A 27,676-nucleotide genomic window follows, 5' to 3' on the forward strand; every position below is an offset into this window, starting at 1 on the left:
AGGGGGGAAAGGCAAGAAGAAGCTGCCTGAATAAATGACATTCACTGCAGTATTATGTATAAAAGGGAAAAATTAGAAATAACTTTAAACTCCAACAATAGAGGAGCATCTGTTTTGGCCCATGCACTGGATGGCATATTATACAACCGTTAAAGTATGTGGGAACATTTCCTCACGTTAAAAAATGCTTACATTATATTAAGTGGAAAGGGGTATTAAAGAGTGCGTCCAGCAGTGAGCGTATGAAAGAAGAAAGCAGGCACAGAAAACTGATGAGAAGAAACAAAGCAGAAGAGACACGTGATGTTCTGGATGGTCGGATTATGAGTTTTTTCTTCCCACTTTTCTGAATTTATCAGACTTTCCACAATGAGCAGGTATTAGGTAGATAATAAAAACTTAATACGGGTTGAAACATTTTCAAAATATCCAATTCTCATGTACTCTGGTCAGAGAATTCTTGACTTGGAGCCCAGTGTATCTTTCTTCATTCATTCATGAGCTTGGCTCTGCTCTAGATACTGAGGTTACAGAGGTAAATACGTTATGTACTGTAGCATCGTGTGGCAGAGCAGGGGTCGCCCATGAGAATGGTTTAATTGTTTTCAAAATCAGAAGGAAAAAATGAACCATTAGTTTGAAGAGTATGTTTTAATGTATAATATCAATATATTCATCTTTATACCAAAGCAGTTGTAAAATGTAATTCTTAAAACATTTTTGAGGAAGGCAGGCGCCTGCAAGAGCAAACGTGCCTCAGGCTCATGGAAGTCAAACTGCGGCCCTGGGGACATTCAAGGTGGAGACTGACCGTGAAGGAGGAGCCAGCAACTCAGATGGGGAAGAAGCGTACTTCAAGCAGAGACCGCAGGTTGTGCAAAGGTTTTCAAATGGGGTAACAGTATATATGGAAAATGTAATACCGTGACAAGGCCTGGTCTGAACCACATTTTAAAATAAAAACAAGCTGGAACATAATTAAGAATGATAAGGGGTTCAGAAATGTAACCAAGGAGGTAAGAGATCTGTACACTGAAAACTGTAAGACATGGATAAAAGAAATTGGCAACACAAATAAATGGAAATATGTCTCCTATTCATGGACTGGAAGAATTAACATTATTAAAATGTCCACACTATCCAGAGCAATCCATAGGTTCAAAGCCATCTCTACTAAAATTCCACTGGCATTTTTCACAGAAATAAAATAAACAATCCTAAAATTTATATGGAACCCTGAAGAGCCAAAGCAATCTTGAGAAAGAAGAACAAAGTTGGAGGCATCACACTTCCTCATTTCAAACTATATTATAAAACTAGAATAATGGGCTTCCCTGCTGGCGCAGTGGTTGAGAGTCCGCCTGCCGATACAGGGGACTATGGGTTCGTGCCCCGGTCCGGGAAGATCCCACATGCCGCGGAGCGGCTGGGCCCGTGAGCCATGGCCGCTGAGCCTGCGCGTCCGGAGCCTGTGCTCCACAACGGGAGAGGGCACAACAGTGAGAGGCCCGCGTACAGCATTAAAAAAAAAAAAACAAAAAAACTAGAATAATAAAGACAGTATAGTATTGGCATAAAAACAGACACAAGGACCAGTGGAACAGAATCGAGAACCCAGAAATAAACCCATGCAAATACAGTTCAACTAATCTATTACAAGAGTGCCAAGGATACACAATGCGGAAGGGACAGTCTCTTCAATAACAATGCTGGGAAAACTAGATATCCACATTCAAAAGAATGAAACTGGACCCTTATACCATATACAAAAATCAACTCCAAATAGATTAAAGACTTAAATTAAGACCTGAAACCATAAAATTCCTAGAAGAAAACATAAAGGATAAGCTCCTTGACGGTGGTCTTGGCAATGATTTTTTTGGATATGACATGGAAAGGACATGCAACAAAAGCAAAAATAAACAACTGAGTCTACATCAAACTAAAAAGCTTCTGCAGAACAAAGGAAACAATCAACAAAATAAAAAGGCAATCCGTGGAAGAGAAAAAAAAAGTCAAACTATGTATCTGATAAGGGGTTAATATTATGAGTTAATATCGAGGGTTAATATTATATAATTCCCTTTATATAAAGGGGTTAATATTTAGTATTATGATACTCAATACTCAACAGCCAAAAAAAAACCCAAAAAACCACCACCAACAACAACGAAATTTAAAAATGGGCAAAGGAGGTGAATAGACATTTTTCCAAAGAAGACATATGACTGGTCAACAGGTATATAAAAAGGTGCTCAACTACACCTTTGTATCATCAGGGAAATGCAAATCAAAACCACAAAGAGATGTCACCTGTTAGGATGACTATTATCAAAAAGGTGAGATAACAAGTGTTGGCAAGAGTGTGGAGAAAAGGGGACGCTTGCGCACTGTTGACAGGAATGTAAATTGGTGCAGCTACTACAGAAAACAGTATGCAAGTTCCCCCCAAAATTAAAAATAGAACTACCATATGATCCAGCAATTCCGCTGCTGGGTATATACCCAAAGGAAATGATCAGTATCTCAAAGAGATAGCTACACTGCCACGTTCAACGCAGCATTATCCACAATAGCCAAGGTATCGAAACAAACTGTCGGTAAACAGATACATGGATAAGGAAAATGTGATATATATGTGTGTGTATATATAATATATATGATATCAATGTGAAAAATGTAAGACATTTATATATTAATATACATTATATTTGTAGATATTACTGTGAGAAATATAGTGAGAATATATGAATACATATTCATGTAAGAAAAGGAGATATTATATATTTATATAAATACATATATGAATATTATTCAGTCACAAGAAAGAAGGAAATCCTGTCATTTGCAACAACATGAAGAAGCTGGAGGACCTTATGCTAACTGAAATAAGCCAGACAGGGAAAGATAAATACCATATGATCTCACTTACATGTGGAATCTGAAAAACAGAACAAATGAACAAACATAACAAGAGAAACAGAGTCACAGATACAGAGAACAAACAGGTGATTGCCGGCGAGGGTGGGGTAGGGAATGAGAGAAATAGGTGAGGGAGATTAAGAGGCACAAACTATGTATAAAATAAATAAGCTTTAAGGATATATTGTACAATGCAGGGAATACAGTCAATATTTTATAATAATTAAAAATGGAAGATAACCTTAAAAAATTGTGAATCATTATGTTGTACACCTGAACCTTATATAATATTATACATCAACTATACCTCAATCAAAAAAAGAGGTACAAACTTTCAATTACAAAATAAATGAGAAACAGGTATGAGTATACAGTCTGGGGAGCAGAGTCAATAAAAATGTGATATCTTTGTACGGTGACAGATGGTAACTAGACTTATCGTGGTGATCATGTTGTAATATACAGAAATATCAAACCACGATGTTGTGCACCAGGAACTAACACGGTGTTATAGGTCAATTATGCTTCAAAAACAAAGAAATAAACTCACAGAAAAAGAGAGTGGATTTGTGATTACCAGAGGCGGGGGTGGGGTCAGGGTCGGAGGAATTGGATGAAGCTGGTCAAAAGGTACAAACTTCCAATTATAAGATAAATAAGTACTAGGGATGTAATGTACAACACGAGGAATATAATTAACACTGCTGCATCTTATGTATGCAAGTTGCTAAAAGACTAAATCCTAAGAGTTCTCATCACAAGGAAAAAAAATTTTTCTTCTTTCCTTTTCTATCTACATGAGGTGATGGATGTTTACGCAACCTATGTGATAATCATTTCATTATGTATGTGAGTCAAATCTTCATGCCGTATACCTTAAACTTATACAGTGCTACACGTCAATTATATCTCAATAAAAGCAGAAGAAAAATAAATAAGTAAATAATAGAAATTAAAAAGCTGAACACACAGAAACAAAAAACAGAAAAGTAGATGCCAGGGGTTGGGGGTTAGGGAATAGGGAAATGTTGGTCAAAGGGTACAAATTTCAGTTATAAAGATGAATAAGTTCTGAGGATCTAATGCACAACATGGTGACTAAAGTTAATAATACTGTATTATATACTAGAAATTTGCTAACGGTAGATCTTGAGTGTTCACTCCACCAAAAAAAAACAAAAACTGATAACAATGTGAGGTGATGGTGTGTTAATTAACTTGATCGTGGTAATCATTTCACAATGTATACATATATCAAACCATGATGCTGTACACCTCAAGTAAATAAACAACTTTTAAAAACACTTTTCTGGCCACGCAGCATGTGGGATCTTAGTTCCCTGACCAGGGATCAAACTCACGCCCCCTGCATTGGAAGTGTGGAGTCTTAACCACTGGACTGCCAGGGAAGTCCCGATACAACTTTTGTCAATCATACCTCAATAAAGCTGGGGGAAAAAAGAAAGGAAGCACATCATATACGAAATAAGTGAGAAACGAGGCATCTCGGGATTAGAAAGAAAACTTAAAGGGAATGTGATAATTTTCTTCAAATATTGCAAGGATGGGAACGAACAATTCCAAGGATTAAATGTTCTAAGTAGCTGGGAGTAGAAATGTGTCCAAGGAGTGAAAGTTACAGCAATGTAGACTTCCACTCAATAATAAAACTGCCCTAGCTCCTCTAAGTGTTTAACAACTGACATTGCAGTGAACTAATAAACTCTTACATCCAAGCAGAGGATAGAGAGGCAAACATCAGGAACACTGCTAGGGTATCTCTGCATTAGAGGATATAAGAACAAGAGGATATAATCAAAGTCCTATCTATATAGAAAAGTCCTATGGTCCTAAATTAGCATCTGTTTGCACAGAAGTCCTCAAAGGGAAGTAGAGGTCTGCTGCAAGGTGAGTTCCCCAGAAAGCGGACTGAGAGGACAGAGTGTGCAGGAAGTTTGCTGGGGGGGTTCTCTCAGGATCATCCCCGTGGGGGAAGGGAAGAAGTTAGAGAGGGAGAAGTTGGCCTTCAATGCAGTCACAGGGGCCACAGCGACCTTCGGAGTCAGGGCAAGAGGGCTGGCTGGACCTTTACACCCCTTACCCACCAGTCACTGCCTGCAGGCTGCACCGGGGAAGGGGCATGACCTCGGGAGGCAGGCTCCCATTGGCTGAGAGCTGCCAGGGGGCACACAACCAGCAGCATGGCGTCTATTACAAAGCGTTACGTAAAATTGTTGTGTGTCAATTATTTCAGTAGGAAAACATACGCCAAATGCCAACACCACATGCCGGCGCTTCACAACACTGCGCTGTGAAATAGTAGCTCAGTGGTCTCGCGTGAAAACATCACAGCACATGAATATCGTTATATTTACAAACAAATCTAATAAAGGAAAAACCAAGTTTCATTCTTATTATAGAAATATCCCATCCCAATCTCCACAGGCAAAATTTAGGGGGTTGAGAATCCTCACCTAGGACACTATGGTTTTGAGGTTTGACAGCCAAAATTAACCAGTAATATTCAAATTAAATGTAAAACTAAACGTTTTTAAACCCTTCCCTCTCCTCCAAGATGTAAACAATTCCTTTACTCATTGGTTATCTTCTAACTGATAACCTTTCACCATGCTATTCCTTCATGCTATTAATACTAGGACATTAATTTATAAACTTATCTGCACCACACATATGAAATGGGAATATCAAATAATGAGACTTCCAAACAGCTCAACTGAAATTCAGGTTCAATACCACGAAAAATAACCAAACCCACAGAAGAAAACAAAATTTGACTCACTCTTTAAATATGATCTATGCATATACTTCAAGGACAATTAACAATTATTTTATATTTTAATTCATTACTCTTGAAAAATAGGTGAATAACATCTAGTCTTCTACAATTAGTGCAGCTGGGTTTTCAACAAGTCTCAAGAATAATTTACTGTTTGGTTAAAAGGCTGCTGATGGAGCATACGCTCAGTTATGATACAAATACTAACCAGGCTTTCCTTTTGCTCATGAAGTGTATATTTACACAACACACAAAAAAGTGATGTGCACAAAGGCAAGCAGGGCCTGCCCTCACACTGAATTATCTAAAAGGCCACCTCCTTGGTAACCAGACTGACCCATTTTTAGAGGAAAAAGAGTTTAAAATTTAATACAGAAAGATCTTTTTAATGGTCTATTCACACAAAGGTAAAGTAGCTTCTTGTGATTTATCTCTGAAATTCTTCTGAAAGCTCAGAGAGATGGAAAATAATAAGGAAAAGCAGACCTACAGTACTACAGTCAAAACAAAAATTGCTTAATTCAGGAAGATTTAGAGAAACCAAATTAAGATCAAGGGAACAATAAAATAAACAGGTGGGATTTTGAGCTGCTAAGTTTGCAGTGATTGTCACAGTAGCAAGTGAAAACTAACACAATTGTTTGTTAACATCTATCTCTTGCTAGCTTTCAAGCAAATGTTGTGTCTTACGCATTTTAATGTGTTCTGTTCAAATCTAGCATGGTTCTCTACACAAACTTGGCCCTCAATAATATTTTTTGAATGAATGAAATCCTGTAAATTCCCTCACTGCTTTCACCAGAGGAAGAATTATATTAGAACCATCTAGATCAAATTTCTTTCGGTGGGTTCTTTATCACAGAGCCCAGAAGCTTACAGACTCTTTACGTTTTTTGAATTTTCTTGTTCACTGGTCTTAGTTTGACTTCACTAAATGTTTCTGAAATACATAAACCTCTACAAGGCTGTTTCTTTTAAAGGATGGCTACTTTTCTAATAATAACAAACATATTCAGTATATAACTGAATCACTTGCAGTATATACCCTTGAAACTGACACAACATTGTAAATAAACTATACTTTAAAAAAACACACTTTGGGGTTTTACTGTCTGGGTTTGCTGGTTTATTTTCATTTTCATTTATAAAGATAAAAGCAGATAAATTTTTCTTTCTACTTTTGTTATTATTATTGTGGTTATTGTTTTGGTTGTCCATTTGACTCACTTATTTCCTATTTTCCAAATAAATGCATCTTCTTCTCAATACTGCTTTGGCCTCATCCCACCAGAACTTCAATCCGGCAGATGCATAAGATCCTAATATCTCTGTAAAATTCTGCAACATTTTGTTGCCTATCTTCCAAACCCCTAATTTTGTCTTCAATCATATCCATTCAATTCTCAAGCTGATCTCCCTTAATCTTTTAAATTCAATAATCACAGCTTTAATCTCCATAAACTCTGTTGTTTGTTCCAAATGATCTTTTTCTTCATAGCAGGGTACTTTTATTTAATATATTCATACTGTCAAATCTCTTTGAAGATCTAACATGTTTTTACTTCTCCGATACTCCCCAGAGTCTTCTGACTCAGGTTCTTTTCTTTCATCCTATTTGTTTTCCTCAAATGTCTGATGATCCCTTGATATTCATTCATACTTAAGAATAAAAGACTGGGTTGATCCACAAGGGCAACTAATGCCTGTTTCCTCTCGAGTATGAGGTCTCTCCCTGGGGAGGCTCAGCTGTAGGGCTCTAGGTAAAGAGTACAGGATGCGTCTGATGATGGGCTTTGCTTTAGGGTATAGGAGTGAGGAACAAGCAGCAGGCAGGTTGGGAGACAAATACACAGACCCGCCAAAATAAGAAAGTCTTGCCTCTCGTGTGAAGGATTTGAGTAGATACTGCCTGTTAGAAGGCTCAGACTTCCTTCCCCGGCACCCTTTTTGCTGTGGGTGCCCATGGTGATCTTAAACTCTACTCTGCTTCTCTCTCAGGTCCCTAAACCCACTGGAGGAACCCTCCCAAGCAGGATGTTGACGTTTTGTGAACACAGTCAGTTCTTAGCCAGGGGATCACTGTTATAAATGGAATACTTTAATTTCCTGAATTTTGCTCCAGGGCCCCTTCCCACTGGCAGTTGTTAGTCACTGTAAGTTCTGCTTTTAATTCAGTTTTGCACCTGTGTTTGGGGTTATGATTTTTTTACTTTTGTTTTTGTTTTCTTTTGTCAATCTAATCGCATCTGTTTTCAGTTTTCCGGCAATTCTTTGTAACTCTTACTCTAACGAAGGTAGGCACCCTTGCTGGTTTTCCGGCAGCGTTACAGATTATTTTTTTAAAATGTATCGTGTACTTTCTTATTTTAAAGGATTTCTGTTAAGCGGGGAGCCTGATGCATGTGTTCACGCTGTCATTTTACTCCAAACACCCAGTTTGTCCTCCCGAATTCCTAAATGAAACATTCCTTTGTAATTTAAAGTGTTTTATTCAAAGCACCCTAAGCTAGCACTTTGCTGGGGAACTGAAAAAAATCATTCTTCTCAACCCCTGCTTACCGGTAAACAAAACGGATTTCTGCCTTGCCCAGTTCACTTAAGAAATGACTGCAGCCCAGTTAAACAAGGTAAGTTCCATGAGAGAAGGGACTTTTAAGCAGTATTTTTCAGAGGGAAAAAAAACACATGTATTGAAGCTTGATGAAAAGTAGAGAAAGAAATGGTAACTTCCCTCGATTTCAAATGGAAAGAAGATGTACTCATTTCATTTACAAGGAATCAAGAGTTTGATCCAATAAAAAGCAGTTAACAATAAATCAAAAAGCCACTGAGGAAGTAACAGTTTGATTTTTCAAACTGAATTTGATTTCTCTAAAAGTGTAAATCCCACACGTATTGCTTCTACAAATTATATCCACATACAGTGTCAACAAGCATTTCATAACTGTGTAACATAAATCTTTAAGAAAACAAAAGAAGATGAAGAAAAGATGTGGCCTTTTGTCTTTTAAAAATAAACAGTATGAATAGAAAGAGAAATACACACATACCCAGATTCATGTCCACACTGAGATCATGACAGATACTTGGAGATGTTTCAATATGAAATATCACCTTTTCCAGCTCTTAAAGAATCGCTATAGGAATTCACAACTACAAAGGGGGAGGGGAGAGAAGCTGATGGAAGTTGCTTTTTTAAAAAATCTGTTCTTTTAGGTTGTATTAATAGAAGTATTGGGACTAAACTAGAAAACACATACTAGATAGATACTTATAGGTTCCATCTTGGCAAAGGAACTACTGTTGGCCTCACATGGAACTTTAAGTATCTAGAAATTTTATATAAAAATCCAGCCTTCATGATGTCTTGAACAATCAGAGCTCCAAATTCACATGTAAAAGTAGTCAGCTGGAGCCAGTAGTAACAACTGGCTCTGTAAGGAGGGAAAACAAAAAAGCCAGGATCTGGTGTAAATACTCCCACCAGGGCTGATTTCAAGCTCCCAACGTGACTCGAGGTTGGGAGGAGACTCGCACAACCGGCTCCTGTGAGCCAGCTCTGGCATAGCAGTGGCTGGAGCTGGGTGGGGGCCGCCCCCTGAAAAGGAGGAAGAGTTTCTGTTCTCCAGGGGTCCCTGCACCCTGCAGTCTCACACTTGGCCACTTCAGGCACCTGTCACCAACCCACCCAGCTCCCTCTCTCCCTTCACCCCCAAGGACTCATGACTAAGACAAGGCTGGTGGCGGTCCTCAGCACACTGTGCCCAGACCACACACACAAATCACTGTTCAGGTGTGAATGTTCCATCCTACAGGAGGCAGACTGATGAGCCGGGGTGGGTGAAGACAGCGACTTCAAATGATGGTTTGGAAGACACCCAACAAAGAAGGGTCCTTGTGCTGGGGGTGTCTGGACAAGATACTGATTAGGGAGGGCAAGGATTTTCTCAAGACACAGGGAGGGGAAGAGAGGATGGGGAGGGAGGAACGTGGAGAAAGGTATGTATCAAATGAAGAAAGGTAAGTACTTCAGCCAAAGATTCTTTTCTTTTTTAACATCTTTATTGGAGTATAATTGCTTTACAATGGTGTGTTAGTTTCTGCTCTATAACAAAATGAATCAGCTATATGTATATATATATCCCCATATCTCCTCCCTTTTGCATCTCCCTCCCACCCTCCCTATCCCACCCCTCTAGGTGGTCACAAAGCAACCAGCTGATCTCCCTGTGCTATGCGGCTGCTTCCCACTAGCTATCTATTTTACATTTGGTAGTGTATACATGTCCATGCCACTCTCTCACTTCGTCCCAGCTTACCCTTCCCCCTCCCCGTGTCCTCAAGTCCTTCTCTACATCTGTGTCTTTATTCCTGTCCTGCCCCTAGGTTCTTCATAACCATTTTTTTTTAAGATTCCATATATACGTGTTAGCATTCGGTATTTGTTTTTCTCTTTCTGACTTACTTTACTCTGTATGACAGACTCTAGGTCCATCCACCTCACTACAAATAACTCAGTTTTGTTTCTTTTTATGGCTGAGTAATATTCCATTGTATATATGTGCCACATCTTCTTTATCCATTCATCTGTCGATGGACACTTAAGTTGCTTCCATGTCCTGGCTATTGTAAATAGAGCTGCAATGAACACTGTGGTACATGACTCTTTTTGAATTATGGTTTTCTCAGCGTATATGCCCAGTAGTGGGATTGCTGGGTCACATGGTAGTTCTATTTGTAGTTTTTAAGGAACCTCCATACTGTTCTCCATAGTGGCTGTATCAATTTACATTCCCACCAACAGAGCAAGAGTGTTCCCTTTTCTCCACACCCTCTCCAGTATTTATTGTTTGTAGATTTTTTGATGATGGCCATTCTGACTGGTGTGAGGTGATACCTCATTGTAGTTTTGATTTGCATTTCTCTAATGATTAATGATGTTGAGCATTCTTTCATGTGTTTGTTGGCAATCCGTATATCTTCTTTGGAGAAATGTCTATTTAGGTCTTCTGCCCATTTTTGGATTGGGTTATTTTTGATATTGAGCTGCATGAGCTGCTTGTAAATTTTGGAGATTAATCCTTTGTCAGTTGCTTCATTTGCAAATATTTTCTCCCATTCTGAGGGTTGTCTTTTCATCTAGTTTATGGTTTCCTTTGCTGTGCAAAAGCTTTTAAATTTCATTAGGTCCCATTTGTTTATTTTTGTTTTTATTTCCATTTCTCTAGGAGATGGGTCAAAAAGGATCTTGCTGTGATTTATGTCATAGAGTGTTCTGCCTATGTTTTCCTCTAAGAGTTTTATAGTGTCTGGCCTTACATTTAGGTCTCTAATCCATTTTGAGTTTATTTTTGTGTATGGTGTTAGGGAGTGTTCTAATTTCATTCGTTTACATGTAGCTGTCCAGTTTTCCCAGCACCACTTATTGAAAAAGCTGTCTTTTCTCCATTGTATATTCTTGCCTCCGTTATCAAAAATAAGGTGACCATATGTGCGTGGGTTTATCAGCCAAGGATTTTTGACTCTGATATTTTTAATTCAACTGCGAATGACATTAAAATAGTTCAAAACATTTTTATGTGTATTAAAGGAAAGCAGGGATTTCTAAAGACTGAAAAATATTCATTTAAAGGAAATAATAAACCATCCTCAAGTGTCTAAAGAGCTATTCAGTGGAAGAATCTAGTTCCAACATCCATTATGCTAATTAACAAGCCATTATTTTCACCAGTGAGATCCATTTCTAACATTTAATGTGCTAATTTGATCTGATATAAAACTACAAAAATAGCAGAGACATTTGTAGTAGCCGTCTCTGGGGGGTAGACATTTGTAGTAGCCGTCTCTGGGGGGCAGCCCTTCTGATTAGATGCCAGGTGCCCACTCTGGGAAGCAAACGGTGATTAAAGCATCTGGCCACACCTAGAGAGTGTCTTAAATAAGCACCTAATACTCTCCCGCCTTATGTTTTATGAAGCTTTTTAAAGTAAATTGGGCTACTGGGCAATGATCTTTTCAATGCCATTGTTCATGAAAGGTAAATAACTGAACGCAGAAAACAAATTATGAGTGACTCCAACCTTTAGAAAAGGCAGTAAATTCAGCCTCCTTACTTTGAAAATCAGAAGGAGGGTTGCGAACACGAAGCCAGAGGAGAAGACAGCTCCCCAGGACCTGTGAGTTCCTCGCCTGGAGGACTCTGCACTACCCAGCAACAGCTGACACTCAGTTATTAAGTGCTCTTCTGATGATCGTAGCACGTGACGGCGCATCAAGATACTGGGGTGGGTGGGGGAAGCACCTCAAGTTTTTTTTTAAACTTTCATCTTGACTTAGGCATCCAAAGTCTTAACGCTTCATTTTTTCTCTGACACCTCCCACTCAGCCTACTGCAAGGGCTCTTGTTATAAGAATCAAATGAAAATGTTTTGCAAACTATGAAGTATTATCAAGAGGGAATCAGTACTCCTTTGAATTTGTATGTTATTAGTAGTCATAGTGATAATTAGAGTGAGTCATTTTTGCTAGTGTTCAATAAATTAATTCCTTAGAGATGAGCCTTTCACTCCAGCAGTTACTTTATTACCTACAGATGTTGATTAAAGGCTGATCATATGCACCAAATGGTCCATGCGTGGGATACGAAGCAGAAGAGTGTAGAACCCTTGCCGTGAACAGGTCTGGGGTCTAACACCGACCCACAGAACCTTAGGTCCCCAAGTCCAGCCACTCACCCAATGCCTAGTCCCTTCCTCAGTGCCTCTGAACAGTCATCATCTCATCTCTGCCTGAGCACTTTGGCAATGAGGGATCTTGTTACTCTGTAAGCAGCCCGTGTCATCAGAGCCGAGATCCTCTCCTTGTGTTCACTGAGGTACTTACAGGAAAAGAAAGCTCAGGGTAAAGGGAAGTTCTGGGGCGGCAGGCAGCTGAGTCACCGGCATGCGTGAAGACAGTCCGGGCAGCCCCTGAGAACGTGCTAACACCCGTCCTCCACATGTGGCTGATGACAGCTACTTCATACCTAGGAAACGCTGTTTCACTGGTTGGGAAACGTTTTCCAAATGTAAACCTCCCTGCTGACTTATTAGTGGGGGGGGGGGGGCATGTACAGTTTTGTTTGTTTTTAATCTGCAACCATGTCTTCAATGGCCTCCCACCTGAGGACGCACCGAGCAGATGAATGAGGGCTTAGGCTTCAGAGTTCAAACCTCAGCACTGCCATGACCAGCTAACAATCCTTAGGCAAATGATTTCAGTGCTGTACATCTCTGTTTCCTTGGTCATAAAATGGGACTAATTATAGTGCCTCCTGAGGAGGGCTGTTGTGAGAACTGAAAGAGAGAACACGGTAACCCTTAAACTGAGGTCCACAGGCAAATGCTGAGGGATCTGGAAGGAGTTTTCACTTGTGCTGTTATTTCACTGAGAATCTTTTTTTTTTTTTTTAAATCTGACGTAAGTATATCCTGAATCAGACACCTACTATAAATATAACCAAGTGTTGGCACATGATTTTGGTGACTGTGTTTGCATTTTTTTCCTGGTCTAATGAGAAAAATACAGAAACAGACCTCGTATGAGATTGAGGTATTTGCACTAAAAGAAAACCAGTTTATGTCACCACAATGCATGCAATGAAATAGTTTACAAGAGTTTGCACAGATAAAGATGGTGGGGGAAACTGTGTCAAAGGACACATGGTAGTACAGGCACGGTGACGTTAAAAGGATCAAGGCCAGCGCGGCAGGAGTGGCACCATACGCCAGGGGAACAGAATTCAGCGGTAGCAGATCATCATCTATTGGATTATGGCTAACTTTCAGGGGCTACATTTAAATGATAAGTTCATATTCTGGCTATGCAGCTGTAAAAGAACTGTAAGCATAAAGATTTTATGCCCAGTGTTCTGCTTATATATTTTTAAGTAACACTGCAATAAAGATAACCAAACTGTGGTTATGAAACAGAATGTTCTTATACGTAGGAAATACATACTTAAGTATTTAGGAGTAAAGAGGCATGATAGCTTCCATTTACTCTCAAATGTTTCAGTAAAAATAATCCACATATATATGTGTGTATACATGTGTACATACACATATACTACATACATATATACAATATCTCATATATATGATATGATATACATAGCATATATACAGTATCTCTCACTACATACATATATACTATATATATATATATATATATAGAGAGAGAGAGAGAGAGAGAGAGAGAGAGAGAAGGAAATGGAACAAAATATAAACAACCTGGTTAAAGGATTATGATAGCCAAAGAATTACAGCATCTCATACCTAGAAGATCTAGCCCCTCCTTCTTAAAGATGCAGACCCAGAACTCCCGAAGGAGTATTATCAGACCAGTGACTCAGTAAGTCACATCTGGGGGAAGGGACCCAACATCAGAATCACCTGGGTAGGCGTTTGCAAAACGCTTACAAAAACTCCTTCCTCCTCTCTCCGGGAACCGCTGCCACGGTGAGCCCCTGTCTTGGATACATGGTCTCTCTACAGGTGTTAGGATATAAAGGATAAAAGTCATAAATGCAGTGATCGGAGCCATCAAATTGGGCTGCAAAGGAGCCGATCGGTAGGCTCTCCATCAGTGTCCGTTAGGCAGTCTCAATGCAACACGCTTTTGGAAGCAAGAGGGACCTAAGTAGGGTTAACCAAAGGGGAGTGACCATTTTCTTGAGCACTGACTCTAAAAATCAGGAACACTCCAGGCTTAGGACAGAGAGGAAGTGCCTCTAACGGGGCAGTCCTGTTTGCTCACAGCGGGTATGCCAAGTCCTTCACTGCTCTTGACCGAGAACAATGTGAGGACGTCACCCCTGTCCAGCCACCAGCGGATTCCAGCTCATCTGAATACCCTGGCTCACAGTACCTTCATGCCCCACGGGTTAGTCAAATCTCCCCAGTACACACATGGAGGAGCCAAAAGCAAGTTCACCCGATGAAAGCGATACATAAACCAAATCATGTTTTTTTCACCTGCAGGTCCCAATTCATTTGTGGATCCTAAAGTCAACTTACCAAGTCATGACCCAACTTTTATTTGGACAAAGTAAAACGCAAAGAAATATAGGCAAATCAAGCTACGCTGTGCAAAGCCAGGGTTAAGAATTGTTCCATGAAGCTTTTGTATCAATTATGTCAATATGAGTACAAAGGTCACAAGGTAGATGCTTTTTTACTCTGGGCCGTGGCCAAAATGTTTGAAAGCCACTGTGTCACGTGCTGAGAGGAAAGGCAAGAGGATAAGAGGGAGGGAGAGTACGGGGAAAAATCAGAAGCAGCCCCGACTGGTCTGGTCACAGGAAAGCACTGGCTAAAGCACCGTAACCTATACACACAGTGACTTGACTGACGAGGAGGCCGGAAAGAAGAGATGGTGATCTAGGAGGACAGAAGTCCGAGAAGACAGTATGTGAGCGCAACTCATCTTTATGTTATGATGAAGTGTATAGGTTTCTTCTCTCCCTTTTTAAGGCAAAACAGAACACAACCTACACACATGAAAATGTTCCACACATCTGAGGCACTGGTCCTCATAATAACTAGAGCTTCTGCTCCTAGGAATGCTTTCCCGGGAGAAGGATGGTTAATTTATGCTTCATCAATTACTCAACATTCAGCGACCTTCACCAAACAAGGAGTTAGTGAATTTCTAGGAGCAGATGCAACAGCAACACTGCTTCTTCCCCTACTGCTCCTTCTTCCCCTACTGCTGCTTCTTCCCCTACTGCTCTTTGTCACTCACGCCAACCTTACCCAGCTTGTTCTGATCATACACATTCATTAGACCAGATCAAAAGTACTACCCCCTCCACCAAAATCCTCAAAACCAAAGCTACATGTTTCTTAAAACTATTTCAGCCTAAGTAAGGAAGTCAGCAGATACAAGAACTTAGAAGATATAAGAACAAAATTACCAAAAAGAAAACATTCTGTACATATCATGATGAAGTGCAGTATCACGTTAAAGACACACCCAGGTGACGTTATAAACATAGGTGCCTACTGTCCTGTCCACAAATTGTTCAATTTTGACTCCTAAAAAATAGACTTGGAAAAAGGTTAAGGTCTTCCCAGCACCAGTATTAATGATCCCTGAAAGGAGAGATTCCTCAAGCACATGGAAAATTGGCCATCTCATGTTGTATTTTCATTAAGTACCTTCCAGGATTACCCGGGATGCTGATTAAATCAATGTCTCATGAGCAGTGGAATGATTATTTTAAGTAAGTGTATTCCTTCTAGGCCATCCAGATAAGTGGCTATTGTGTTACTACAAAACCGCCATTTCACTATTGACTTCAGCGCTGCAGTGTACTATTGAGATATTTCTTTGATTCTTTGCTGGTAGACATAATGAAGCCTTAAGGCTACCAGGTATTAAATACTCAATTCCTAACAGACACTGTTCCCCTCCAGATGCTAAAACAATAACATCTTCAAAAATGCCTAAGTTACTGGTTCTCCAGGAGCAAAAGGAAAGGGAACCATTTAGGTCACCAACACAAGTTGGAAAACTGATCTCAAGTCGTAGAACATTTTTCTGCTTGTAATAAGACACCCAAATCAGATTACATACACAAGACTTTTTTAAAGTTGAGGAGAACGTGAAGTATAAGAGCAATTTTCAACAAAAGCTAAAATAGAATTAATCTGGGGCACAGAAAGCTGAATCACGCTGAACAAGCACAAGTAGGTCTGAAAAATCTACCGAAAGGCTGTGAACGTAATGTTCAACTTCGTCTATAAACTGCCTGAATTTTCACATTCTTACATTGTTATTAGGTAATAGAAAATATGGTGAATCCCTGGTGCTTGGGTTCTACTCTTGTGGGTGGTACACAGAGCACCACAGTAAAACAGTTTCTCAAAAATGTCGCCTCCGTGTTAATGATTACAGACATCTTTGGGCTTTTTTTTTTTTACTTTTCTTTAAATGTAAAAAATGATCCTGAGATGCTGAAACCATTATAGAGGGATTCCAGAATCATGCCAGCCCATTCCTAAACGAATTGGAGTTCAGAATAAAGTCTACCCTGTGATCACTTTGACCTTCCATACGTATATAGCCTTCCTCTGTAAAACACTAATATACTGTGTTCAACACAGGCGGAAAGTAAGAATTCCTCTCTCCCTTGGCAGTATCGTTCTGTTTCTATGAAAAACAGCTCTCTCAAACTGTAGGGTCCACGGAGGCCCTGCACCTATGTCACAAGTACACCCAGACTCCCCTGACATACATTTTACAGCCGCAAGAGTCAATGCATAAATCAGTTCATAAGCTCCATGAAGGCAGGACTGCCACTTGCCCCCCAGAAAGGCCCCCTTTTCCATAAGCCTTCAATCACTGCTCACTGAATTGGTAACTATTCAGGACTCCAACCTGAGCAGACTGATCCTGAAGCTGGGCTCCAGGAGAGAACCTGAGAAGGCAGGAGAAAAAGAGAAGAAACTTCTACTCTCTTCACTCAGGACACAAAAAGCTACACTGAGGTCATTACTTATTTTTCATTTATACAAACACCATTTTGTTTTACTGATCCTAACTAAATGTGGGCATTATAAAACAGAAAAATGCAAAATACTGTCTTACATAAAAAACTTCTAAATTAGCTATATTAATGTTTAACGAAATCCGTAACTAGCTACTCAAGTCAGTAACGCTTATTGCAATCTTAGAGGCATAAAGGAGTTTCTTGTTGTTTCAATAAAAGCCTACAACCTGAGCTGCCTCTCCCGAGCTCAATGTCCCTGGGAATGACACTTAACATCCCTGAGCTTCAGTTTCCTTAGGAAAGGATAATTATACCTCCCAACAATCAAAAGCTAAATAAATGTAAATTACAAAAGAGGCTGGGGAAAAAAAAAAACTTCAATGGCTATTTCATTCAGTCACTCGTCTAAAGATGATCTTGTGTGAGCGGTGGTAGTGGGGGAAGGGAGGAAGCCGCAGGCACAGGGATAACATAAAGGACTGGAGAAAGTCCTATCAGAGGGCCAACAAGGTGCCTAGAGAGAACAGGGCACGGCAGTCGCCCCAGGAGTTGACAGTTAAGATAAGTACTATACACATAAAGTCCAGTTAATCTTCACATATGTTTTGTAAGTAGCTACTATTATTTCGGGGTTACTAATGAGGAAACTGAGCCTTAGACAAATAGAAGTCCTACCAGCTAGTAGAAAGGCAGACCTTACATCTTAAGCAACAGGCACTTCAGCTGCCAACTTATTAAGAACTGAACTTGAAAGTTGCTCACCTTCAAGAACTTACCATGTATAAAAGCTCAATCTCACCACATCTTCTGTCAGTAGCATTTTAGTGCTTACAAAAGAACACAACCTTGCTTCCACAGAAAACAGTCATTCTTACAAATATCAACTGTGAACAGTAACACTTAAATATACCTTAGGACGAGCAGGAAAATCACTTTCACACAATGGCAAACGGGCTTCCAATGTCGGTGTTCTCTCTTCTTGTGCCCCTTCTCCACCACATTAGCGGCGCTCTCCCCCCAGTATTTGTTCTCTTTTAGCTATGCAAATAGAACTTCCATGACTATTTCCCATTATATGCACACTTCCAATGACACAAATGATCTTAGATGACTCTTCCCATCTCTAGTTCTCTGCTGGTCAATTAGTCTATCAACAAACATCTATTTATCTAAACTTCTAGAGACACGTAAGGAGTATCTCCATTCCAGATCCCACTAGAGTAAGCTGCGGAGGAAAAGAACTTCCTGAGTTAACAGCTCAAGCCCTAGCATCCAAAGATAACAGACGACTTACATGTTCTGGCACTCGAAAACAAAAATAAGGATGCCAAGCTGTTATCTCTGAAGAAAACAACCAAAATTAACAGCATACAGCCACAAAACCATGTGGAAAAACACGTGATTTTATCATACTCCAGGAGACAAGGGGGTATAGGTGAAAAACACTTAAAATGCATTCCTGACTTACGTTTTTCATCATCAGCATGTACCAGGGATGCTGCCCTTGACAAGACATCCAATGGCGTCTCCATTCCTGGTTGGAGCCCAGAAGGAAAAAAAGAGAGAAAAAAAGAATTTAAATGGAATTCCAAAGACTTTTTTTAGAATTCTGGCAGTTAACCATTAGAATAATGCCTCCACCAAATGCAAATCACAGGGCTGAAGCATTATACTTGTACTGAAAGTCTTCCCAGCCTGTGACGAGATCCAGTGGACGTGGTTCAGGAACAGATAGAGAAAGGGGTTAAATTCCATGCTGCCTACTCAGCCAAACCTTGCCAACTCCAGGAAGCAGCTCAAGTCAGAACTAAAAGAAGGGATGTTGTGAATATTCCTGCCCGTGTTATTCGTGCTTATAAATGTTTATGTGCGTACGTAACAACATGCCTGTCCAGACATACCCAGTAAAAAACAGTTCTCGGAACAAAGGCTACTCTATGAACACAGCATTATACCAGTCTGAGATCGTGGTGGTAGTCGTCGTTGTTGCAGGTTTATTAGTTTTAACAAAAATTACTAAGACTGAACCATTCTGTCCTTTTCCCTCCTTGGTTGAGACTCTGCACAACTGTGTAGCTTAAAATAGGCAATGTACTCATGAAACGTGTGTGAATTCCATTGGTGAGTTAAATGGTATTTTAAGTCCAATAGGAATCTTTATTTCTAAATATCATGTTTTAAAGCTATCACCACCACCTAACACCAACGTTTTTTTTTTTTATAAAACCTGGATTTTTATTTTTAACTCTGTTTTCTTAAATTACAGCACACCTATAAAAGCAAACACTGAAAAAGAGTTAAAGATGGTGAAAAACCTAGAGAATCAGGCTACTTTTACCCAGTTTTCCTTTTTTGGATTATTTAAATATATACACGCACACATGCATGCACGCACACACAGTTATTAGGAAAAGAGACACACCCTATCAGTTCAACAACTGAGAGAAAATACTTTAAGTGCACCCTTTAGAGATGCTCAGCATTTTCTCAGCATTCTTCAGCCTTTACTGAGTCCCTACTATGCATGTGCCAGTTACAAGACACAGCAGACCAGCTTTGCTTTACAATATTCATACCTCAGGCCTCCAAAGAAACATCAGCTCTTGATCTTGCAATGTGATTTCATTCAACAAACGTTATCTACTATGTACTAAGGCAGGAAAAATAAACAGAGCCCAACAGTTGCCTTCAAAGAGCTTTCAATTTATACAGTAGACATGCCTGCAAGAAATCTAGTTTAAGGCAGTGTTTTCCCCAAATGTTGCACTGGATGTTCATATTTTGTAAGGAAAAAATTTTTCTATGATAAATAAGTTGGGAAAACACTGGAATAAACCAAATTATGCAGTTTCTTTTTTTTTTTTTTTTTTTGCGGTACGCGGGCCACTCACTGCTGTGGCCTCTCCCATTGTGGAGCACTGGCTCCGGACGCGCAGGCCCAGCGGCCATGGCTCACGGGCCCAGCCGCTCTGCGGCATGTGGGATCCTCCCGCACCGGGGCACGAACCCACGTCCCCTGCACCGGCAGGCGGACTCTCAACCACTGCGCCACCAGGGAAGCCCCTAAGCAGTTTCTTTTCCTTCCTGTGCTTTTGATAGGCTGCTGTGCCTTCTGCAGGGGCAGAGGCAGTAGGGAGGGCAGCTCTATATACCTGAAGTCTCTCAAACTTCATTGGCCTTTCTTTTAACCTGAAACACCTCCTAGGGGACACGTGGAAATCATGGATTAAGGCAAAATGTGCTAAGTGCCAAAACAGTGCTATAAACAGAATCCTATAGAATATCAATGAATTCCGAAAGGCTTTGTGGAGAAAACAGAAGATGAGCTGAGCCTCTGAAGAATAAATGTGAAAGCACAGAAGGGAAGAACAGAAGCAGAACCCATTCAAGAACAAGCTGCCCAAATCAGCCAGGAGACAAGCAATGCGGGGACAGGAAGTGACGAGGATGGAAACTTGCACCGGCGCCACAGCATGGGAGAACCGAGGGCCTGAACGGGACTTGGGCTGCATTTTGTCCGCATTAAGGAGCCACTGAAATCTCTGAGCCGAGCAATACCTTGGCCATTGACATGTTCCAGGGAAGTTATCCTGGTAGTGCCCTGTAGTCGCAGCCTACAGAATAGGAAGCCAAAGGCAGGGGACAGTCTGAAAGGTACAGGGATACAGCGGGCAGGAAGTAATGAGGGGCGTGTGTTGGAGGCAGCGGGGATAAGAGAAAACACAGACAGAAGTGATGGAGCCTGGGAGGTCTCAAGGTGTCAGAGGAGAGTCCAAGAGGACTCTGAGTGACAGGGAGGATAGTGAGGTTGTAAAGCAAACAGTAAATTTCTTCTTTTTCAGAGACAAGAAGGAGGTGAGTAAAATCAGAGGCGTATGATAGAAAAATGAACGACATTCACAATCCTTGTCTTCCTTGTAAGATAGAAAAGATCACCTCCTGAGAGTAAGGATTTGGAAACTTGTTCAAAGGCAAAGAAACAAAAGTTTGGGACAGACTGACAGGAAAAGGTTTGCTGAACTCACAAGAACCCAGTTACATTCTCATCACACAAGCCAGTTTCCTATTCAGGCAAGATTTGAGTTTAAAGTCTTTTTTTGGGGGCTGCATTGGGTCTTCATTACTGCACGCAGGCTTTCTCTAGTTGTGGCAAGCCGGGGCTACTCTCCGATGCGGTGCGCGGGCTTCTCACTGCGGTGGCTTCTCTTATGTGGAGCACGGGCTCTAGGCGCGCGAGCTTCAGTAGTTAACAGCACGCGGGCCCTAGAGAACATGGGCTTCAGTAGTTGCGGCACATGGGCTCAGTAGTTGCAGCACATGGGCTCAGTAGTTGCAGCTCGCAGGCTCTCGAACACAGGCTCAGTAGTTGTGGCGCACAGGCTTACTTGCTCTGTGCCATATGGGATCTTCCCAGACCAGGGCTTGAACCCGTGTCCGCTGCATTGGCAGGCAGATTCTTAACCACTGTGCCACCAGGGAAGTCCCTGACTTTAAAGTCTTTTATTTTAAGTAAATGCCGATAAGCATTCTACTCTGTAAAGCAGTATTTAGACTCACAATTGCTTAAATTAATTGCCTCATTAAGTTGAAGGACAATGCTTTCAAAATTCTAAACCCCAAAAGATACATGTTAACATGTGCCTCTTATGCAAACTATGTGCATCGAAGCAAAATATCAAAGCATAAAGATACCAAATGACACAAAAGTAGACCCAGAATTCTAGCACGTGGAAGATTATTTAAGTTCATTCACTCCAAGCTACTTAGGTTCAAAGTAGGTAGATAAGAGATTAGGTGTTTAAGGTTCATCTACGAGGCACCTGCCATCTGCTGCAACCTTATTAATGTGACCAATTTTTATTACACAATTACTGAGTTCAGCAAAGTATTCGGGAGAGGTCACAGAGAAATAGAAGATATGATCCCTGCCTTTAAGGAATTACGACCTTGTTCATGAACCTAAAGTATATGGAATGGGATAACAACAGACAAATTTAAGAGCATAATAAAAGACAAAATATAATTTAACACTGAAATGTGTAGTGTGTTACAAAAGAGAGATCAGTGTCAGCTCAAGTGTTTACCTCATGAACATGCATTTTTTTCTCAGTTTGGTGTGTGTATGTGTGTGTGTGTTTTAAAAAGCCACTTCAGGGCTTCCCTGGTGGCGCAGTGGTTGAGAGTCTGCCTGCTAATGCAGGGGACACGGGTTCGAGCCCTGGTCTGGGAGGATCCCACATGCCGCGGAGCAACTAGGCATGTGAGCCATGGCCGCTGAGCCTGCGCTCCACAACAACAGAGGTTGCAATAGTGAGAGGCCCACGCACCGCGACGAAGAGTGGCCCCCTCTTGCCACAATTAGAGAAAGCCCACACACAGAAACGAAGACCCAACACAGCAAAATAAATAAATTAAAAAAAAAAAAAAAGGCCACTTCAAAGGTCTCCTTCCCATTCCTCTCTCCTGGGCAGCCTCTACTCTCTGACCTCTCCTCCTCACCTGGATCACACGGTCTGAATACTTCCTGGGTGCAAGTACCCTGTCTGATGCTTACATGTACAGTCCTGTTGGATCCACAGCCTGAGGGAAGGCACAACCACAGGTATGAGAGCCCGGGAGGGAGACTCAGCCCCGCCCAGGCAGGATCGAGGACCCCTGCTGAGGAGCGGGGAGCACAATGTGGGTGAACTCGGGAGACAGCGCAAGGCTGGCCAGGCTGGCGTCCACTTACTGGAGGAGGCAACGGGCAGTGGTGAGTCCCTGAGCAGGCTGGGGAGGTGATGTCAAGGATGTTTTAGTTTAGCAGGTGTGGGGAGGACGGTTTGACCTGCAGGGATGAAGTGAGGAGTCACGCGGATCAGCTAGGAGGCTTCTGTAGGAACCAGGTGTGAGATAAGGACCACGAGAGCGGGTACAGTGATACAGGTGGGAGAGGAGGGCCAGGGACCAGGCACTACTTAGCCACAAAAGGCCTAAGCAAATAAAGGTGGAAGATAACAGTAAAAAAGAAAAAAAAACACTTCTGACTTTTACATCTTGTACAATATCCACAGTCCAAGAAACCCAATAAAACATGTGAGACGTGTGAGTAACATGGGGGAGAAAACTACGGTCACAGTATTTGATGGAGGGTCACAGTCTGCTGAGAGGGGAATGAGCATCACGGTGGTTTAGGAGGGAGGTCTCTGGACACTAACCGTGTGAGCTTGAATGAGCACAGCGACTTCCTACCTCTGTGACCTGGGAACTGACTTTATGTCTGTGTGTCTGCTTCCTCATCTGTAAAATGGGGATGTTGATATTACCTCCCTCATAGGGTGTCAGAAGTGAATGCACTTTACACGTATTAAAATAATTATGTGTCAAAACAAAGGCAAACATATTAAATAAATTGCAAATGATGGTAAACATACTAGAAAAAGGGCACTGGCCAGTACTTGAGACAGAGAAGATTCCTCTGAGATGAGAGACCTAAAGGATAAGGGGAACTGGGCTTGTAAAGGGGAAGGTGGGGGAGAGACCAAGCTGGCCCTGTGAACGTGGGGCGCTCCCACGACCACAGCGAGAGGACAGGGCAAGGCAGGGAAGTGGGCATGGGCCGGATCATGCGTTCTCTGCAGGGTGTGACAAAGCTGAGATCTTATTCTTTAGTCAGTGAAAAGTCCTTGAATGGTCTGAGTGGTTTTAAACAGGGGAGCGACATGTCTGGTTTATTTTATATCCTTTATGAACCATAAATCATCTATGAGCTTTTGCAAAAGATTACACAGCATCTGGAAAATAAATCTAAGTACAAGCCAGTGATGAGTTCCCACTGGCGTGATAGTTTTTACAATATCGTGATCACCGAAAACATAATCACTTAAAACACTGACACCTGGAACATAGTAACCCCGTAAAAGGGAGAGGAATGTGCTTCTGGAAAAAGACATCAAGTCCGTCTGTAAGGGTTCTACTGCACTGCCACCCGTTTCTGGTCTATCCATTCGTCTTTTTTTCGTGGCTGCTGTCAACTATGAATATAACTCATGGTGAAGAGAACACATATTTTGCTTTTTGGGTTTTTTTTTTTTCCAGGCAATGGTCGGTATTTTCTCTGCCAGCCCATACAGCCCATATTCCCTTCCTGAAGCTCCCTTACCCCCAGTAATACATCCTTCCAAATAGCTTAAGATTGAGAATTAGGGAATAATAGGTATCAATGATAACTACATTCTAGGGATACTGGGTGCTAATGAAAAGCTCAGCTCTAAATTCGAACACCATTATTCTGGGCTTCCACAAAGGACCGTCTTTTTTTTTTTTTCTTTTTGGATCAACAAGAGGACATGAACTCCTATCTTGGGAATAGAATTATGGGGTGTATTAGTTTTGTTTTGTTTCTTTCAGGCAAGGGAACAGAAGTTCAAGATACGTCATAGAAGTGTTCCAAGGGAACAGAATTTCAAGATACGTCATAGAAGTGTTCCAAGGTGAAAACTACAGCACCAAGCTTGGCTCACTGCACAGCTCCTCCAGTAACACTGGCCCAACTACCGTGTAATTTAGGAAAGAGTGAGAGTCTTGGCCAGAGGTGGAAACCAGTGGAGGCTGGGAGAGGCCCATTCAAACCTCCTGATGTCCCTGCCACACTGTCACTTGACCAAAAACCTGAAATAGGAAGATATCACTATCCTGGGATCCTGACGGCACGTCCAACTCCCAGATGCACACTCTTCAGTATCCCTAATTCCTGCTGGCCCTGTCCCATCACTCTATCAGGACCACTTCCCGAGCTAATCTAACTTGGCCTCAGCTAAGAAATATAACTGTAGGACAAGCCTACAGTATGAAGTATCTCACTATGGCGGGGGGGTGTGGCCTTTGGGGCCATCAAGAACTCAGAGGCTTTCACTGGGTATCTCCTATGTCTGGCAAACACTACATAGAGACTTTTCAGAAAAGAAAACGTGAACCCCCTGCCCTGAGCAACTTACACCAAATGCAGATCACTCTGTGGTCGATGTGGCCAGCTGTGGGTCTCAATGAGCTTAACTGAAATGAAATTTCATACCGAATCGTCACCAGATTCTGGTGGCCACGTGCAAGCATAGCTTCAGGCACATCAGGTAGACGTGAATTAACCTCCTGGCTGTTTCTTCTCCACAGCGTGTCCAACTGAGGCCCCACTAACTCCTGGCAACACACACATACTGTCTCTGTTAACATCCATACAATTCTCAGGTCACCCCTCTGTTCTTCATGCTCAAAACCTCTCTCATTGGTGTAACCCTTTTTTCTGCTCGCACTTTACCATCTGTTAAATCAGCAGAGCCGGGACTTTAGCCTCAGAAAACTTAAGTCTGAGCCCTATTTTAATACGTTGAACTCATTCAATCCATCATCACGGAAAGCCGATGATGTTCTAGACTTTGCTCTAAATGCCTAACACCAATTGTGGGGCCCATTTAACCTCTCTGGGCCCAAGTTCGCGCACCTAAAGAAAATGGTCACAACGTTGCCTACTTCACATGGTCACAAGCTTGGCACTGTGGATTAAATGATACACCGTCACTGAAAATGCCCAATCAACACAAGTGAGAAATACATTCACATTATGCCACCTTACCGCCTTGCAGCCTATACTTTTAATAACACACTCACATACACTGGCTTACTGATCCTCACAGATAGGATTACTATATTTTTCTACAGATGAAAAACCAAGGTGCCAAGAATATAAGTGACTTCCTGAAGAAGCTAACTCTAGAATCCAAGTCTCCTGACTCACCATCCAACGCGATTTTAACTATTTTCAGCTGATTTTCATAAAGACCTTTTGGAGGAAAGCAATTTTTTAGCTTATCTAAAAAAAAAAAAAAACAAACCAAAATAAAGAATACCTTCCAGCTAGACTTCTAGTCCTGTGCTCTTTCCCCTATACCTTGAGATATATATGAAGCAATAATCTGATAATTTCTAAAGAAAGCAAAGGAAGACAAGCCCTCCTCTCCTAGGAACGTAAAAACCAGGACATGTTTCACTTGCTTTGAAAAGAAAGCGGCACAGAGTCACATGAACAGTAACCAAGGCAGGTAAGAAGATTCTCACACCAAGTCCGTTGGTGAGACTGGGACAGACAATGCTGGCAGCAATGCCACAGGATCCCTGGGGCCCCCGGCCACACAGGAATTAACATAAGCCCTGAGGACTTCAAGCTCCAAGAGCAGGTTCAGTATTCAGGAAGGATGGTTCCTACTGAGTCATGTTCGAGACAACCTGCTATTAAACTCCAGCGGATAACTCTCAAGGCTCAATGAATGATATGTGAAAACTTTCACCGCGTTGTTTGTTTTTCTCACACCCTGAAATTGTATGTCACACTCTTAAACAGAAACCAGTCCTTATTCAAAATATTCCTTCAACCGCATGGACCCTTTGCCTGTCTAGCTTTCCTTATCGAGGCATGTGCCAGACATGAATTATGGACCTGTCTTGCCATAATTTGAAACATCTTACCAGATACAAGGTCAGAAGGACTTGCCTGACTTCCCCTTATATCCAATTCCTTATTTCTACACATAATCATTTCTGAAAATTCATTTGAAGTCCAAATGTCTGAAATCTGAACAACATATCTACATGTTCTATGCTTATTTCCAGAGAATTAAAAATATATCTGTGGGGCCTTCCCTGGTGGCACAGTGGTTGGGAATCCACCTGCCAATGCAGGGGACACGGGTTCGAGCCCTGGTCTGGGAAGATCCCACATGCTGCGGAGCAACTGGGCCCGTGAGCCACAACTACTGAGCCTGCGCATCTGGAGCCTGTTCTCCACAACAAGAGAGGCCGGGACAGTGAGAGGTCCGCGCACCGCGATGAAGAGTGGCCCCCACTCACTGCAACTAGAGAAAGCCCTCGCACAGAAACGAAGACCCAACACAGCCAAAAAGTAAATTAATTAATTTAAAATATATATATATATATATATATAATCTGTGTAAAACCCCTTGTTAGGCTTCTTTCAGGTGCTTGTCAACCTCAAGCCTAAGTCCCAGGATGAGAGCCAGCTCTGTTGGCAATTCCTCCCCCACCCTCCCAGCCCTGTCCTAGAAAACTAAAGAATTCACTAAGTTAGTACAGGGTGTGTACCCTTTCCGTAAGGGTTTAACGCCCTTCCCCCTCCCATGAAACCTCAATAGGGCAGGTCTATAGGCTAGGCAGCCATCCATCTCCCCGCCTCCCCCCCAGGGACGCATCAGGTATCAGGAACAAGGTAACCTCAGGTGTCTGCCATGAACTTAGCTCGGTCTCCTGCTCATCTCCACCTCCCATCACATCAACACAGAGTCAGCTGGGCTCAAAAACGGGTACCAGTCTGGATGCCAACCCTTGCACAAATGCTCAACTCAGCCACCTTAGGTTTTCTGATGCTAAAATGGCCC

At 41.5% G+C, this 27,676-nt stretch overlaps 1 protein-coding gene across 2 annotated transcripts in view; it reads right to left on the bottom strand.

Annotated features, from left to right (window-relative positions):
- VGLL4 (vestigial like family member 4) overlaps positions 1–27,676 on the bottom strand; it is a 159,232-nt gene that overhangs the window by 118,849 nt on the left and 12,707 nt on the right. For both annotated transcript variants that reach the window (XM_079933872.1, XM_079933870.1), the window contains one exon: positions 18,721–18,786. In XM_079933872.1, the coding sequence (XP_079789998.1) occupies positions 18,721–18,784 (64 nt within the window). In that variant the 5' untranslated portion in view covers positions 18,785–18,786. The remainder of the gene's footprint in view (positions 1–18,720; positions 18,787–27,676) is intronic.

The sequence above is a fragment of the Stenella coeruleoalba genome, assembly GCF_951394435.1.
Source record: "Stenella coeruleoalba genome assembly, chromosome: 10".
Classification (NCBI taxonomy): domain Eukaryota; kingdom Metazoa; phylum Chordata; class Mammalia; order Artiodactyla; family Delphinidae; genus Stenella; species Stenella coeruleoalba.